The 19,019-nt window shown below is 41.4% G+C and overlaps 1 protein-coding gene across 10 annotated transcripts in view; it reads left to right on the forward strand.

Moving 5' to 3' along the window:
- Positions 1-19,019, forward strand: part of CPEB3 (cytoplasmic polyadenylation element binding protein 3) — a 187,830-nt gene that overhangs the window by 159,678 nt on the left and 9,133 nt on the right. For all 10 annotated transcript variants that reach the window (XM_075000408.1, XM_075000405.1, XM_075000412.1 and 7 more), the window contains 3 exons: positions 4,025-4,143; positions 5,467-5,581; positions 15,542-15,723. In XM_075000408.1, the coding sequence (XP_074856509.1) occupies positions 4,025-4,143; positions 5,467-5,581; positions 15,542-15,723 (416 nt within the window). The remainder of the gene's footprint in view (positions 1-4,024; positions 4,144-5,466; positions 5,582-15,541; positions 15,724-19,019) is intronic.

Below are 19,019 nucleotides of genomic sequence, written 5' to 3' on the forward strand. Positions count from 1 at the left end.
AATCCTCCTTGAGGATACTTAAAGATCCTACAAGATATGTGAAATTCATTATATAATTACATACAAGTACACAGGGCACTGAGAGCACTGTTGCTTAGCAGCCAAAGCTGTACTTTCCAAATCACATGTTGTGGTGTCATCTCCTAGAGGGAATAATATCTGTCCAGTGACTTGCGAAGTTTAGCCATTTAATCACAGGTTGACATAATTATTAAAAGACGTTTGTACATTACAATTCAGAATGTTTTTCCATGACACAAGATATATATCTGATATTTAAATTGCCACTTGTGTGGTAAAAAACTTTCTTGTGCATTTTAGCTTCAGCACGGAGCATCTGGTCTTCATAAATATTTTTCCAGTTAACATTTGTTTAATTACAGATCAGGGAACACCTTCTGTCCCAGGTTCCATTCCAATGCAAATAAAAAGTTCATGCTTGGAAGTCCACATGAGCAAAGACTTATCTCAGAGGTCTCAATTTACAAATTAGTAATTCTAACAAATACGAACAAGCCTAAATACTGAAAAAGAGTAAACTTTATGCAATGGATTGTAGTACTGTAATACAAGTTCCTCATATGTTCAGAGCAATGTAAACGTTCTTGCAAAACTAGCATAGGTTTCCTATCTCAAGGTGGTTCTTTCTTCTGACTCTGCATCCTAAATATTTTGATGAATGATTTTTTATTAATTTAACTTTGGCAGATGTAAATGTCTATTCAGTTCCATATAGATTCTTATGTGTGTGCATCACTGAAGTATTTTTGAATTTAACTTCAGTTATTGTAGGTTCTGATAAGTCATCACAAACTTTTCCCTAAATCTTGACCTAAATATTTGCTCTTTTGTTTTAGAGGGAAGACATTCAAATATTGTAGTGATAAACAGTATAAAAAAATATGCATAGATTTTTTTTTTTTTTTTTGTCCTCTACCCTTTCTGTTCCATCCAGGAAATAAAGTATTATCAACAAACATGCTGTAAGAAAGAGTGTTCAGACAAAATGTCCAAATTGAATTTTTCAGACCAAAAATGTACTGTATATAGATAAGTGTCCACATTTTGGAGAGCTTAGCTTAATCTCTAAACTTTGAGGTTATTTAATAGTTATTGGAAATACTGGTTGGAATCATCGCATTCTTTACTTTGGGGGCTAATTTTTCCCACTGCATTATATAGGGTACTGAAATCTGCCTGTGAGTCTAAACACCTGGGCTATACCCCTTCAGAAAATGAATTGACCAATGAAATCTGATCATAATGAGTTAGTGTGGAAGGTGGGGGCAGGGGCAGGGGTGAAGGAGAGATACTGTAATCTCTTCCAAGTGTTAAGTTTTGTGATTTCAGTGGAAGTCATTTGAGAGGACAGATCAACAGCCAAACCTTTCCATACTAAGTTCTCGAAGTGCCCATGAGGTTTTTAAACATGTTCCTTCGGCCATGAAATTTACAGGCTGTCATTTGTTTAATGATGAATACATTTGACGCATTCAAATTCTCGTGCAATCTTTCTTTGAATATCTGTAGCATACAGATGGTGAGCAGTGGAAATCTTGTAGGGAAATAAGCTTTAGTGGTCAGAGATGCTGTGCAATGTCTGATGGAAAATTTGATTTTTAACGCTATAAATTTTAATTTCTTATTGCATGTACAAAATTTAAAAAAAAATAATTAAAGATGCAAAAAATTTGTACCAAGAAAACTCTCTGCACTGACTACTTCAGACTTCTACTTGAGCTCCTCTTCACTGCTGCACCCTCAAATCTTGGGACTGCAGACAGGCCAAGCAATGTGCCCTTTTGGTCAGTGCCCCTGATTGTGAATCTTCTGCTAGCAGTCCTGTGTTTTAGCTCAATCATCTGCTTCAGAATTTGTATGAAGAAAGGAATCCTAAGGTAAGAAGGGTCCAAATGATGAAAGTGAAAGCCAGTTATCAAAACAGGCAGTGGGCAATCATTTGGTAGCTCCTAATTATGCAGCACAGAGGTAACTCAGATTACTGGAAATTCCCCACAATTATGCAGCTGCATTCAGGACTAGCTGTAATTACTAAATGGTTTTTCGGGCTGATTTTGTATATTAGCCATTGCAGTAATTTATCTTTTGAGGTGATATAGGTATGAATGTCTGAGGTGGGGTCTACATCCAAAAGCAAATGTATTAAGCATAATTGATTAAAAATCTTTGTGTCACTTGGTGCTGTGAGACAACCCCGCACAGCTGGGATCGAAGAATACCTCCAATTCACTAAAACAAGGTGAAATAACACGTGTTGTTAAAAGTAAATCAGTTGAGTCTTCTGCAGTGGACACTTTGACAAACCCATTTCATGTTGTTATTTTACTGTCTGTTTTATGAAAATAAATGCCAGTTGTGTCTTTTTGAATACTCTCAGGACATGTAAGGGTTTTTTTTGGTTTTGCTTTGGTTTTCTTTCCTTAATTGACTGATTTGCTTGCTCACATTTTGCATTTCAAAGTCTAGGAAACCTAATGACATTTTGTTTCTCCCTTTATTTCAAAATGTAACCTGCTATGGAAATATGTTAAGAATATTTGAGGCTTAACTTTATGCTGTACAGAAGCTTGTCTCATATCTCAGTACTCTCAGTTAAAATAAAAATGTGATGTATAATAGAATCTTATTAGCAGAATATTTGTGGATCAGAAGGCATTCCAGTTCTTAATCCATAATCTTTCAATTGTTTATAGCTTTCCCTCAAGATTATCTTATTTCTGGTACCTTTTTAGAAGGGAGGTTTGAAAAAAGTCTGAGCCTGTGAGTGATATAAGCATGAGACAGTTTCATGAGCTAAAAAAAAATAAAAAGGAGTAATATTTCATATATGTGACAGTTTAAAAGTCCACGTTACATAGATGATGGCTATCAGTGAGGAATGTGAACATTGGAAAACTTGGTTTAGAAACATATTTAGGAAATAACAGTGTAGTATGAATGAGAATATACATGTTCCCACTTGCCATAATATCTATGGTCAGGATAGAAATAGTCAGATTATCTCCATTCAGGTTTTCATTCCATACACCCTCCCACATAGTACTTCCCTCTCCTTGTATATCCTCTGAGACTGCCTAAACACCACCACTTTATTTAAGAGGAGAAACACTTGTAAACCCACAAGTATAGCTCTGTTAGAATTGTGAGCTCATCTTTCGTAATTATTTCTGTATGCAGCAGCAAAACAAAAATGTGAGTGATGGTGGACAAGCCTGATTTCTGTGTGATTCCCCTGGCATGACTCTTTAGGGAAACGCTTAATTATTGTACAGTTAGCAACAATTTTACATTTTTATTGTCCTCCGTGTAGTGCAACAAGTAAAGCAATTATCAGAGGGGTAGCAGAATTAGTCTGTATCTTCAAAAACAGCAAGAAGTCCTGTGGCACCTTCTAGACTAACAGATATTTTGGAACATAAGCTTTTGTGGGCAAAGACCCGCTTTGTCAGATGCATGAGTGGGGGAGTTTCAGAGGAGGGTTTAAAGAGAGAGTCTCAGTCAAGGAGAGGGCAAGAGTTGACAAGGTCTGTTCAGTCACGGAGGATGTGGCCGATTATCAGCAGCTAATGTGGAGTTGTGAACATCAAGAGAGGAGAAATCAAGTCAGTTCAGCCAGAGAGGATGTGACCGTAATGGGCTGATAATGGGCCACATCCTCCATGACTGAACAGACCTTGTCAACTCTGGCCCTCCCCTTGACAGAGACTCCCTCTTTTAACCCTCCTCTGAAACCCCCCTCCCCACCCCCCATTCATGCATCTGAAGAACTGGGTCTTTGCCTATGAAAGTTTGATCCAAAATATCTGTTAGTCTATAAGGTGCCATAGGACTTCCTGTTGTTTTTTGAAAATAAAGCAATTAAGAGTCTGAATTGTGGAAAACCAATTGCGTACAAGATACTTGCAGTTCTCAGATTTGTCTTTTTTGTATTCTTTTTTTTGTCCTACCTTTCAAAAGATTTAATCTACTATTTTTTTCTTTTTGTGCCTTTGTCCTTTCCAAGGTTATGCATTTTTGCTATTCCAGGAGGAAAGTTCTGTACAAGCGCTGATAGATGCCTGTCTGGAAGAAGATGGAAAACTTTACCTATGTGTGTCAAGCCCCACCATAAAGGACAAACCAGTAAGCAAGTGAACAAAGTGCCTTTGCTATTAACCAACCTACTGTCCCCTTGCCAATTCAAAAGCAAATAGATATGCAAGCATTTCCCTCTTGGTGTAAATGTTAAACCAGTTATATTGGTGTAACTTTACTCACATTCCTTCTTATGTCAACTTCTGAAGAAGCCAAACTATGCTAATAAATGCCACCGTTTAAATAAACTTTTATGTTGGTACTTCTATTACCATATGGTAACAGAATGTGGCCTGCTGCACTGTTATCTATAAAAATGAGTAAATGCGTTAGTTTCCTTGTTTATACAGTTTTAGTTTAAAAAAAAATCTGAATAATTTAGGCAGCCTTGCCAGTACTTCATTGCTTTAATTTCTGCATGTGCTAGCTAAGCAACTTATTATGTTTTATGCCTGTCACTTAGTGTAGCAGGTCTGCTTTGACCCAGATTTGGTTCATAAAAGTTTATTAGAACCAATGAAAAGCATATAAGTTATGCATTTATGGTGACAAATGGGGTGTAGGATAATATGAGAAAGAAGGAAAACATGTTTGAGGTTTATTCTTCCTGAGTCATTTTGCTAGAACTAATCACATTTATCTGGGTCCATCTAAAGGAGTATTTTTTAAATTAACATAAATTCAGGTTTCACTGGTAAATTCATTAATTAGCAATTAAATTCATTGGTATAAAAATTAAATCTCTTTCATTCTCATCAATGTTCCTCAAAATGTGTTGCTGGTTTAATGTCTACTTTTTAGTATTTTTCACCCCCCCTTTTTTTAAATCCTAAATTACTTCTATATACTTATGAATGTTTTCATGGAGAGTCCCTATAATGAAGATTGAACTATTATCCCTCTTACTACTGAATCCTGTTAAAAATGAACTTTAAAATATGTGACTAGAAGAAAGATGGATGTTCAACAGCATTGTTAAGTTTACACTGTAAATTATAATCCCTGAATGTCCTTTTTATTGATTCCATTCTAATAAAGAAGGCTGAAGGAGGAGGCAGGTTAGAGAGAGGATAGAGTAGTTATTTACATGAGGAAAGCTAAGTCTGGTCTCTAGCAGTGGTAAATGTGTTGTCCATCTTTTTCAAGTAGACATTATAAGCCACACCACCTAGATAGATAAATGACGTATATGATTTTTTTTTACTTTCCCATTCTCTCATTTTATTATTTTATCTTAAATGAAGAATGTGAGTGAATGTGTGTCTGTACATATATTCTAATCAGATTTTATGCATGTAAATGTTTAGCAGCTGGTTTTTAATTCTTAAATTAGCAGTGAAGTAAGGACAAGGTTAATATCTTTCTTTTCAGGTGCAAATTCGACCTTGGAACCTAAGTGACAGTGATTTTGTAATGGATGGCTCTCAGCCATTGGACCCGAGAAAAACTATTTTTGTAGGGGGAGTTCCACGTCCTCTCCGAGCTGGTGAGTTGAAACAGAAGAAAATTTGGGACAGACCATAGGATCAGTAACTAGTTTCAGATTCTAAGACTATGATGTTTTTAAACTTGAAAGCTGCTGCAGTGAGTTAATGCTTTGAGAATTTAAGCATAGAATTGGCTAGAAATGCTACACACACACTTTTTTTTTTTTCTCCCAAGCAGAGCTGAAAGTTAACATTTGTAACATAGATTTGGAAGTAGGTTTTAAGTAACATTTTAATTGGACAATATCCTTTTTGATAAACTCTAAACTAGTCTCAGCTTGCTATAAGGGCCCAATTATGAAAGCTGTACACAGATTAATCGTCTGAAGTTTAGTGTGGTTGATTTCATGCTAAACGTTCAAACAATCAAGTTTTTAAAATTTGTACTAGAAAGTGACTATGCTGTGGATTTCCATGCAAATACTGATGTGTATATGTGGAGGCACCAATAAAAGTATTGTGATCTTATGAACAGGAAGAGGCAGCTCAGAGATTCCTCTTGGGTACCTGCACCTCTTGCTTTGGCTACTTTTCACTAGTCTAATTTTCATCGCTTGATTTAGCGTGCAGATACTAGTTGGTGCTGGCCAGTGATATACAGGAGGCCTGACTAGATGAGGTAGTGGTCCCTTCTGGTCTTCAACTCAGTTACTTTGATCCAGAGCCTCAATAACTGAGAGAGGAGAACCAAGAGGGTCCTAGCAGGCAGCCCTCTTCTTGCTCCCAGCTCAGCAATTATGCTTGTAAGAATCACATGGACTCTTTTTCAAGAGAAAAGGCAACACGCCACGCTTATTGAGAATGCATCTTGAAAAGCAACATATGCAATTAGGCATGCATGCATGCCTGCCCCGCCAACATTTTTATATGTACCATTCTGTAGCTCAGACCAATTGAATGGCCAGTTAGATTGGGCCTGAGTGGAGAAGTTGGGTTCTGCTGGTCATGATGCAAGGATGGAACCCAGAGAGCTGTGACAACACATGCTTTTCGCATAGTTGTTAGTCCCTAATTTTGAGGCTATGGATTTTACAATGTTCATGCAGTCGTCATTAATTCATTTTAGCTCATCAGCGTTTCGATACTTGTCCCTGGGGGTTTTCCCACATCTGGTTTTGCATTTTTCTGTTACCTTGCCTTCAAGGGCATGTACCTAGGCTTCAGGGTTGTCAGCAGTGTTCCCTGTAAGCTGTGCGCTTGTCCAGCTGCTCAGGAGCGATTCTGATATCACCCAGCTGATTAGCAGAATGCCCACAGATAAACCCACAGGTTTTGTTTCTACTGATTGTGCACCTTCTCCTATGTCTCAGTGTGTATACAAATATTCATTCTGCACATGGATGAAAAAGATTAGAGGGAACACTGGTCATCAGTTTGCCATTCTCCAGCCATTGTCCATGTGTGTCCTGATATGAGACGCCAGTCAGACTGAACTTTGCTTCCTTGGCCGTCAGGACCATTTTATACTGTCATTTTCTATTTACTCTTCCACGTGCTTCAAAATGGATTTCTGGTGGATCCCCTCCATGACTTCTCAGGGGACTGAGGTAAGGCTGAGTGGTCTATAGTTCCCTGGATTGTCTTCCTTTACTTTCTTAAACATGGGCACTATATTTGCCTTTTTCCTGTCATCTGGGACCTCTCCCAATCTCCACAGATTTTCAAAGTTATTGGCCAAAGGCTCTGTGATGACATTTGCCAATTCCCTCAATACCCTTGGATGCGTTAAATCCTGACACAAGGATTTGTGTGTCTAGCTTTTCTAAATAGCCCTTAACCTGTTCTTTCCCCACCAAGAGCTGCCCAGCTCCTTCCCATACTGCCTTGCCTAATGCAGTAGTCTGGGAGCTGACCTGGTCCGTGAAGACAGAGGCAAAAAAAGCACTGAATATTCAGCTTTTCCCCACATTGTCTGTCACCAGGTTACCTCCCTCATCCAGTAATGGCCCCACACCCTCTCTGATCACCCTCTTATTGTTAACATGTCTGTAAAAATCTTTCTTGTCACCCTTCACATCCTTTGCTACCTTCAGTTCCAATGGTGCTTTCACTTTTCTGATTACTCTCTGGCATTGTCCATATTTCCACTTATATGCATTCTTTTTGAGTTTAAACTTTCCAAGGTTTTCCCTGGTAAGCCAAGCTGGTTGCCTACCATATTTGCTTTTCTGACTGCATCGGGATGGTTTGCTCCTGTGCCTTCAATAAGGCTTCTTTAAAATACTGCCAGTTCTCCTGAACACCTTTCCCCATCATATTAGCTTCCATGGGGATCCTGCCCATCAGTTCTCTCAGGGAATCAATGTTTGCTCTTCTGAAATCAAGGGTCTGTATTTTACTGTTCACCTTCCTTCCTTTTGTCAGGATCCTGAAATCCACCATCGCATGATCCCTACAGTCCAGATTGCCACCAACTTCTATTTCTCCTACTAGTTCTTCCCTGTTTGTGAGCAGCAGATCAAGCTGCACACGGCCCAGAGTCGGCTCTTTTAGCGCTTATACCAATAAGTTATCCCCAACATTCTCCAAAAATTTCCTGGATTGTCTGTGTACTGCTGTATTGGTCTCCCAATGCATGTCAGGGTGGCTCAAGTCTCCCATGAGAACCAGGGCCTGTGATTGGGAAGCTTCTCTTAGTTTTCTGAAAAAATCCTCATCTACCTGATCTGGCGATCTATAGCAGACATCAACCACAACATCACCTCTGGTTCTCCTGCCTCTAAACTTAATCCAGAGACTCTCAACTGGCTTTTCTCCCTCCATATCTGGGAGTTCTCAGCAATCACATTGCTCCCTCTCATACAGCACCTCCTCCTCCTCCTTTTCCCCCCGCCTGTCCTTCCTGAACAGTTTATACCCTTCTATGCCAGTGCTCCGGTTACGTGAGTCATCTCACCAAGTCACCATTATTCCAACCACCTCTTACTCCTTTGAGTGTGCCAGGGCCTCTAATTCTTGTTTCTCAGGCTTCTTGCATTTGTGTACAAACACCTTAGAGAACTAGTTGAGTGGCCTGCCTTCTCCTTTTGAATCAGGGTTCCTCCTTTGTTTTTCCTTCCTCCTTTGCCATTTACCTCAGGGTTTGTGTCACAGTCCCCCGACAAACCTAGTTTAAAGCCTTCCTCACTAGGTTTGCAAGCCTGCCTGCAAAGATGCTCTTCCCTCTCTTCGTTAGGTGAATCTCATCTCTTCCTAGCAATCCCTGTTCCCAAAACAGAATCCCATGGTCGAAGAAACCAAAGCCCTCTCTCTCTGACACCACCTGCACAACCATGCATTTATTTCTGGTTCAGTGATCCCTACCTGGGTCCCTCCTTTAACTGGGGGGTGTATGAGAACACCACTTGTGCTCCGTATACCTTGATGTGTCTTCCCAGAGTTACATATCTGTAGTGATCTGCTCAAGGTCATTCTTTGCTGTGTCATTGGCTCCCACATGGAGAGTAGGAAGGGGAGGTTACACAGCTTTTCCTGGAGACTGGGAGGAAGCTGAAGGCAGGTCTGGGCCTTGGAGAAGGGTTGTGCTGGGGTAAGGCCTGAGGGAAAGGGCAGGGCAAAGTTTTGGGGTTTGCACAATTAAACAGGGTGGACATGTGGAAGCCCTGTCTGTGCTGCAAGAGTGTGTGCCCAGCAGTGCAGCTGTTGGACACCGGCCAGGGCAGGCTTGGTGCCACCCAAATGTCAGGCAGACTGCGTCCACAGCTTGTGGATGCATGGGGCCCATTGCCTATTCTGCCTGGGAGCCTGGATTTGCTGTTGGCGGGCCTGGCTAGAGGGCGCTGCTGGACCCTGCTGTAGGATGTGACTGGGAGAGAAGCTTGAGGAGAACTTTGGAACATTGGGACTTGCTGCCCAAGTGGTATTTTGTGGTTGGAGTGTGGGAGTCTGCCAAATGGATATAGTGGAGGTGCTTGTGTTTATTATGGGGGTTGTTAAGAGCAAAGGCAACCCAATGTGTGCAGGCTTTTGCTCAAACTGGGGTGTCATGGTTTGGAACAGTGCAGGAGGGACTTCAGGGCTGCATTGTTCAGGAGAAGAATGTTTCCATCCCAAAGACCTAGCCACTGTTGATTGGGGAAGTGATATTCTCCAGCAAAGAAAAAACCCTCCTAATTGCTGTAGCCTGCATCTGTGCTACTGGGTTATGTTGGCATAGCTATGCACTCCGTACTGTTGTAAGCTCTAATAGCATAGAGGGACCTTAGTCTGTGAAACATTATTGAGAGTCACCACAGGACATCATTGCAAATGGTGTTTTGGTATAACTGTAATGAATATAAAGTACATAGAGTAAACAAAATGTTTATTGTTAGCTGTAGTGTAATATTTGCTTGAAGCTGAACATATCACTAGTAAAACTGGTTCCTTGCCTGAATTTTTATATCTAGAAACTAACACCTTAAGACTCCTTCTTAGACATAGAGTGGAACTCCTTAAGTCATGCTCTGAGGACTTCTGGAACTCAGCCAGAGGTTATGGGTATATTACAGGAATGGTTGTGTGCGGTCTGTGGCCTGCAATATGCAGAAAATTGTTAGATGATCACAAAGATTCCCTTCTGGCCTTAATGTCTGTGAAGCTTTTACATGGTGCCAAAATATTAGTCTACTTCTGGTGGTTTGCCATTGTTGGGCTAATGCAGCTTTGAGGAAGAGATTTGTTTTCTCTTTTTGTAAAAGATACAGTAGAGGGTGTTTTAAAAACATATCTAGCCTATTTTAGATCACTTTAAATTCCAGTTTTTGTAGATGAAATATGTAATCCAGATTAGCCTCTGAGCTGATAAAAGCTTGTCAGAAGACAGCAAGATAAAAACTTAAAAGAACTCAAGGCTGCTGCTAGATTTACAAAAACCTTAAGAATCCAAAAGGCACCATCTGCAGAATCTAAATGTTTGTTTAATTTAAAATATATAAGAATCCCTAGTGACATACAACGCACATTTGAAATATTGCACATTTCCATCCCATTTATCTACTCTGATTCTGTACTTTTCTTTTCAATTGTTTTGCTGTCTTCTCTTTCCAAAGCATAATCTTAATTGTATCAAAGCCTAAGAAAAGGAGGAGGAGTTGCACTGTACGTGAGAGAGCACTATGATTTCTTGGAACTCCAGTACATAGAGGGAGAAAAGCCTGTTGAGAATCTATGGGTCAAGCTTAGTAGTGTATGCAACTCTGGAGGTGTGGTGATTAGTGTCTGCTACAGGCTGCCAAATCAGGATGATGAGGTAGATGAGGCTTTTCTTGGACAACTCAGAAGTTTCCAGATCATAGGCTGTCGTTACCATGGGGCACTTTAATTACCCTGACATCTTTTGGGAGACCATTATGGCAGTCCAGGAAGTTTCTGGAGAATGTTGGGGATCATTTCTTGATACAAGTGCTGAAGGACCCGACCAGAAGTCGTGCACAGCTTGACCTGCTGCTTACATACAGGAAGGAACTAATAGGGAAGGTAGAGGTGGGTGACAACCTGGGAAGCAGTGATCATGAGGTGGTAGACTTCAGGATCCTGACCAAAGGAAGGAAAGAGAGCAGTAAAGTGCACACCTTGGGCTTCAGAAAAGCGGACTTTGACTCCTTCAGGAACCTGATAGGCAGAATCCCCTGAGATGCTACCATGAAGGGAAAAGGAGTCCAGGAAAACTGGCAGTATTTTAAGGAAGCCCTGTTGAAGGTGCAGAAGGAAACCGTCCCAACGTGCAGCAAGAGAAGTAAATATGGTAGGAGACCAGACTGGCTTACTGGGAAAATCCTTGGAAAACTTAGGCACAAAAAGGGAGCTTACAAAAAGTGGAAACTTGGACAGATGTCTAGGGAGAGATATAAATGTGTATCTCGAGAATGCAGGGCAGTTATCAGGATGGCGAAAGTGCAACTGCAATTGCAACTCGCGAGGCATGTGAAGAATAACAAGAAAAGTTTCTACAGGCATGTTAGCAAGCAGAAGGTGATCAGAGAGGGTGTGGGACCCCTACTGGATGAGGGAGGTAACCCAGTGACAGATGATGTAGGGAAAGCTTTCTTTGCCTCTGTCTTCATGGGCACTGACAGCTCCCAGACTAATGCGATAAGTGATGCACTGTGGGATGAGGGTGGACAGCCTTTGGTGGGGAAAGAACAGGTTAGGAGCTAGCTAAAAAAGCTAAACATGTATAAATCCATGGGCCTGGACCTAATTCATCTGAGGGCTCTGAGGGAGTTGGCATGTGTCATTGACAAGCCCTTGGCCATTATCTTTGAAAAGTCGTGGAGATCAGGAGAGATCCCGGATGATTGGAAAAAGGCAAATGTAGTGCCCATCCTTAAAAAAGGGAAGAAGGAGGATCCAGGGAACTACAGGCCAGTCAGTCTTACATCAGTCCCTGGAAAAATCATGGAGGGGCTCCTCAAGAAAGTCATTTTGGGGCAATTGCAGGAGGGGAAAGTGATCAGGAATAGTCAGCATGGATTCATGAAGGGCAAGTCATGCCTGACCAATCTGATTAGTTTCTACGATAAGATAACTGGCTCTGCGGATAGGGGAAAATCAATGGATGTGATTTCATCTTGACTTTAGCAAAGCTTTTGATAGTCTCCCACAATATTCTTGTCAGCAAGTTTAAAGGAATGTGGATTGGATAAATGGATGGTAAGATGGATAGAAAGCTGGCTAGAAGGTTGGGCCTAGCAGGTAGTGATCAACGGCTCGATGTCAGGATGGTGGTCAGTTTCTAGTGGAGTGCCCCAAGGTTCAGTTCTGGGTCTGGTTCTGTTCAACATATTTATCAATGACGTGGATGAGGGGTTGGATTGCACCCTCAGCAAGTTTGCAGATGACACTAAGCTAGGGAGAGTGGTAGATACGCTGGAGGGTAGGGATGGGGTCCAGAGTGACTTAGGCAAATTGGACGACTGGGCCACAAGAAATGTGTTGAGGTTCAATAAGGCCAAGTGCAGAGTCCTGCACTTGGGCCGGAAGAATCCCAAGCATTGTTACAGGCTGGGGTCCAACTGGCTTAGTAGTAGTTCTGCAGAAAAGGGCTTGGGAGTTGTAGTGGACAAGAAGTGGGACATGAGTCAACAGTGTGCCATTGTAGCCAAGAAGGTTAATGGCATATTAGGTTGCATCAAGAGGAGCCTTGCCAGTAGATCCAGAGAAGTGATTATTCCTCTTTATTTGGCTTTGGTGAGGCCAGATCTGGAGTACCGTGTCCAGTTCTGGGCCCCAATTACAGGAAGGATGTGGACACACTGGAGAGGGCCCAGCAGAGGGAGACCACAATAATTAGGGGGCTGGAGCATATGACCTATGATGAACAGTTGAAGGAATTGGGTCTGTTCAGTCTGCAGAAGAGAAGACTGAGGGGGGATTTGGTAACAGTCTTAAACTTACTGAAAGGAGGTTGCAAAGAGGCTGGAGAGAGGCTGTTCACAGTGGTCACAGATGGCAGAACACAGAACAATGATCTCAAGTTGCAGTTAGGAAGGTCCAGGTTGAATATTAGGAAAAACTTTTTCACTAGAAGGGTGGTGAAGCATTGGAATGGTCTACCCAGGGAAGTAGTGGAGTCTCCATCCGTAGAGGTGTTTAAGTCTCGGCTCGATAAAGCCCTGCCTGGGCTGATCTGATGGAGTTTGGCCCTGCCTTGGGCAGGGGACTGGACTTGATGGCTTCTTAAGTTTCTCCCAGCTCTATTGTTCTATGATTCTATGAAATTAAGCATGTTTTCCCTAGTGATATTTTTCTGTTGCCCCTGTAGTACTAAGACTCTATTTCTGCAAATATTGGGACAAGAACAATGAATTTTGGAAAAGCAGAAGTTTGAGAAAAAATTTAGTGACCTTTGCAACTGAAATTTAAGGCATACTCTTGCATGTTGTCAATATGGCAAACATAGATTGTAATCCTATGGAGTTCCTCACAACCAGTTATTAAAAAATAGCAATAGAAGCAGTAAGATACCTCTCTTCTCTCTAGTACAGGATTTATTGTTTTAGGTATACTTAGAAGTCCCTGCCTTTCCAGAGTTCCAAATGATTGTTACAAGATACCTCTTGAGTGCCAAGAGTAAGTAGCTACCAAATTGCAGTAAGGTTAGATTACAGGTCTATAATCCAGATGCCTAAACATATTCACGTTAGAGAAGCATTGTTTTGCTTAGATAACTAAACTTGGATTGGAACAGGAGAGCTAGCCGTGTTAGTCTATATTCTATCAAAACACAAAAGCAGTCCATGTGGTCTGAAGTGGGTCTGTCCCACCGAAGCTCACCACCTAATAAACTATTTTGTTAGTCTTTAAAGTGCTACTGGACTGCTTTTCTGTTTTGATAAACTTGAATTGTCTGAGGCCAAAGATTAAGCTTCCCTTTATCCCTACAGCATGTTGCTTCATGGTAACATGTATGGTGTGACAAGGCAATGAAATGGTTAAATAAAATCATTAATTTTCTACGGAGAAACCATTTAGCATGCCGCTAATTAACCTCTCTCCACCATTTGAAAACACTCAGACTTAAGAGATTTTTGTGACACTGACGTAAAATAGGTTTGTCACACCATGTGTGCTATATAGGGAAGAAAATACGGTGGGAAGTGTGACTTGAGAATTATGATCATGTTCTAAGTTGTGCCATACTTTGAATGACAAAAATTGGACTAGAAATGGCTTTTGGTACGTCTTCCCTAACTACAGCAAGTTTCTAGTCATGCCATCCACAGTCAAGTTATTCAGTTGATATAACATCTGACTTGTTTTTTTAAATAATGGTTTGAAATGGTGCTTTGTACTGTTTGGATTGTATTAGCTGTTGGATGTTCTGGATTGCTTATGTTCGTTGATTGGTAAGGTTGTTCTTGCAGTTACTGCTTTGGGTGTTGCATTATGTTATATGTTGGTTTTTGAGCAGTTGTCCTCTGATTATATATTCTAATTTTGTATTGTGTCAATTGATTGTTTAGACTAGTTGCCCTTTCTGTTTGTCATTTGTGGGGAGTTCTTTTAATTTGTAATAACCTAAAACAGCTTGTGTGGTGGTACTAAGAATACCTTACAGTTTGGAAAAGTTCTGGCAGGATTCAATGTCTCTCTTAAAAATCTCTCCTATTTGCATGCGTGTATGTTTATATAATCCATGCTGAAGTTTGAAATAGGGGAAGAATAACATTTTCCTTTTCTTACGGGGAAGAATAACATTCTTTAAGAATCTGGCCCAATACCCAATAAGTCTGTAATGAACATAGTCGTAGTTCCAATTAACTTCAGTGGATAAGGCCCTAACTTACTTAGAGCAGACATGGTCAATGCATCATGTTTCACGTGACAAGATTAAGACCTTTTGATATTTACATACAAAGGATACACGCTTCTTTGATGGTGCATTTAGCTAAGTGTATCTAGGTGATTAGATCATGCAAACCCCCCAAGTACGTAAATGTATCTCTAAGACCAAGTGGTTAAAGTAAGTCAGGAAATGCAAAAACCAAGGTTCCATCGGCCACTCTGACTCTGTTATATACACATGCTGTGTTTTTATTTCCATTTTGCTCATTAATGTATAGCTTGTATATTGCTGTTTTTAGCAGTAAACATATACTATCAATATACATGGCGCATTAGGGCTGAGTTAACCTTACTGTTGGGGGTGAGGGAGAGGAACAGCATTTTATGACCATGTAATTTGTAATTGTTCAACATCCGCATTGCACTAATGCATTTTGTTTTGTGTCAATATAATAAGTAACTGATGAAACACTCTGCTTAGGGTATGTAACCACCTTCACCAATTTCTTTGCAATTCAGTGTATTTCAGATGGGGATTGTTATATTTTTTGGCTAATCCAACTTTCACATTCATTGACTATTCTCCTGAAGTACTGGAACTGGGGCAAATAGACTATTTTATAAGTTGCAGGCCGTGCATGAAACCTTTTGTAACATTGAGTCTCCAATATTTAATAATTGTGTTTTCACAGTCGAACTGGCGATGATCATGGATCGTTTGTATGGAGGTGTCTGCTACGCTGGCATTGATACGGACCCGGAACTAAAGTACCCAAAAGGTGCTGGCAGAGTGGCTTTCTCCAATCAGCAGAGCTATATTGCTGCTATTAGTGCTCGCTTTGTCCAGCTGCAACATAATGACATTGATAAACGGGTAAGTAAAACAACACGGAATGGAATGGTTGCTGTTGAGGATGTTATACAGGAGCTAAAAAGGTTCTTTTTCAATATTGTGTGGCAGGATATTGTAGGCTGTAGTCACATATTTGACAATTCTTTAAAAGCTTACCCAAGGAGCCAAAACATGATGAAAATGGCGGGCCTAAATATCAAGCTTAAGAAAAAAGGTGGGGAATAGTTGGCTACATGTCTGTTTGGTTTGGTTTGCCTTTTTTGAAAGTGAAGCATGGCAGAATTTGCTAGCTTTGTTGTCTGCAAAAGAATGTTCTTTTTTCCTTGCTCACTGGCTGGGATAGAGTTTCTGGCTTCTCTGGGCCATGCCTACGCTAACCCAAAACTTTGAAATGACCATTTCAAAGTTTACTAATGAAGCACTGAAATACGTATTCACTGCCTCTTTAGAATGCTGGCGTCCACGGCACTTCAAAATTGCTGCGGCTTGCTGCCGCGTGGCTCATCCAGATGGGGGGGTCCTTTTCGAAAGGACCCTGGCAACTTCGAAATCCCCTTATTCCTAACAGCAGATAGGAATAAGGGGATTTCGAAGTTGCCAGGATCCTTTCGAAAAGGAGCCCCATCTGCATGAGCTGTGCGGTGGTGAGCCATGGCAATTTTGAAGTGCTGTGGCCGCCGGCATTCTAATGGGGCGCTGAATATGTATTTCAGTGCTTCATTAGTAAACTTCAAAATGGCCATTTGCATGGGCCATTTTGAAGTTTTGGGCTAGTGTAGATGTAGCCCTGGTGTTAGTAGTGAATAAGGAAATGGGTTTCCCAAAAGTCAAGAGATCCATGGTCATAGGTGTCACTGAGCTCAAAAGTGTCTTGAGGCTTATTTTCTGCTTAGCAAAACACTAACAGATCTCTGAAAGGAAGTCATATAAATTCAAGCTGTTATTGTTACCTTCATATGAAATACTAAGTCAAAAATGACTGAGAAAATCCATATAACAAGTTAAGAATGTGTGTTTGTTGAAGTTCTCCAAGTTCAAACTTACATGAAAATTTAGCTTATCCCCCAGGAGACAAATACTTCTTCTGAACCTTCAGATTTCATGCCCATTAAAGGATATTAGTTTTGAGAAGCAAAAATTTACTTCTGAAATTCATTATTAAAATGGAGCAATTTCTTTGTATCATTTTAGGACATCTGGGGACAGGTGTTCAGAAATGAAACTGTGCATAACCATGGAGGATTATGGCAGTTACTTATATAGACGATTGCTAGATGTAAAACTTTGTCTATGGCTAGTGAAACAGTATAGATAATCGTGGTGTTAAGGGGCTGGAGCACATGGCCTATGAGGAGAGGCCAAGGGATTTGGGCTTATTTAGTTTTCAGAAGAGAAGGCTGAGGGGTGATTTAATAGCAGCCTTCAACTTCCTGAAGGGGCACTCGAAAGAGGATGGAGAGAAATTGTTCTTAGTGGTGACAGATGGCAGAACAAGGAGCAATGGTCTGAAGTTAGAGAGAGAGGAGTAGGTTGGATATAAGGAAAAACTACTTCACCAGGAGGGTGGTGAAGCATTGGAATGCATTGCCTAGAGAGGTGGCGGATTCTCCATTCCTTGAGGTTTTTAAGGCCTGGCTTGACAAGGTTCTGGCTGGGATGACTTACTTGGGGTTGATCCTGCTTGAAGGAGGGGGCTGGACTCAACCTCCTGAGGTCCCTTCCAGCCCTAGGATTCTATGGTTCTATGTTTTTGAGGACCTAGAACATTTGTAATAATGTAACAAAAGACAGTGTTCACTGCAATGTATATAATCATCAGATACAGGGTTGGCTGTTTCTTTAATTTGAACTATAAAGGTGGCAAGCTGATGCATGTGTTTGTATTCAGAAAACTAAAATTACTTGTCCTCATCTTTTCTCAATACTTGAACTGAACCTTTGCTGACATAAACGGAAGGGGAGAAGGGAAAAATTATTGATATTGTTCCTGATGTGCCTCTATTTTTGCTCGTTTCAGCCATGACAAGTGACATAAATGCCCAGGACTATTGACAAGGAGGAGGGAAGCAAAGGGGGTAATTGCCCCAGGGCCTGGAGATTCAAAGGGACCCAGAGCTTCTGGTCACCAACACTGCTACTGTGGCAGCATCCGTGGCTGGCGCCTCAGGACCCTCTGAATTGCCACTGGAGTGCCATTCCATGCGGCTCTGAGAATCAGGAGGGTGCTCCATGGTCTGGGCGGTGCTGCCCACCACTTCTGCCTGAGGCTCTGCCCCTTACGGTGATGCAGAGCTGGGTCTCCCACACATACAATGGCTGTTGGGCCTGCTGCACATACCAGTATTTCTGTCGTATTTCTAACTAGTGAATACTGGAAATCTTACCAGAAAAACTCCTATGGCAAGAGTCAGAGTGAGATGGTTCAGATCAGCTTTTAAACTTCACATTTGTAACCAAGTTTGGAATCCTTTGGTATAAATTACAACAATATAAAACATTATCAATAATTGTAATATAAACTTTGAGATATAACTATCAGTTGGGGCCAGCTCAGAGTTCTACAACTAGTCCTCCTTCCTTTTGGCTGCTCCAGAATCTGAGCTTCCATTTTAGATAGTTCTTCTACCTTACATAAGTGTGCAAATACAGTAAAAGCTTTATTATCCAGCATCCCGGGTAATAAAATGTGCTGGATATTCAAGCTGAGGCTGCAGCTGGCCCCACTCTCCCTTCCCCCCCCCCGCTCCACATTTTTCCCCCAGCCAGGCAGCGTGCCAGTTAGAGGAATGTGCCCGTTATATGGGTGCTGGATAACTGAGCTTTTACTGTACTGTTCAGTTTGCCTTTTTTCAAGGTTAGCCAAATGCACGTATATCCCTGTGTCTGCATATGGCCCGAGCTCCAGCCCCATGCTCCACTGAATACCCCCACCCCCGCCAGCCCTGAGCACTTGCCCGTACCCCTTTTGCACCCAACCTCCGGCTCTGAGCGCCCTCCAAACATGGAGCCCCCTTCTGCATCTCAAACCACACCTGCACCCTAAGCCAGAGCCCTTGCTCCCCAACCCTCTGTCCAGCCTTGAGACCTGCAACCCCACCCTCACCCTAGAGGCCACACCCTGAGGCAGAGTCCTCACAATTCTGCACCCCAGCCCTCTGCCACCGCCCTTTAGTGCCATTCCACACTCACAACCCCTTGGTCCTTCCCTGCCACATGAATTTGGTTATGTGCACCAACATGAAAGTGGTATGTCAAATCACATCCACACTGGAGCACAGAAGAAAATTCATTCCACTCGGGGAATTAAAAAATGAGAA

This window comes from Carettochelys insculpta, chromosome 7 (genome assembly GCF_033958435.1).
Source record: "Carettochelys insculpta isolate YL-2023 chromosome 7, ASM3395843v1, whole genome shotgun sequence".
In the NCBI taxonomy this organism is placed as follows: domain Eukaryota; kingdom Metazoa; phylum Chordata; order Testudines; family Carettochelyidae; genus Carettochelys; species Carettochelys insculpta.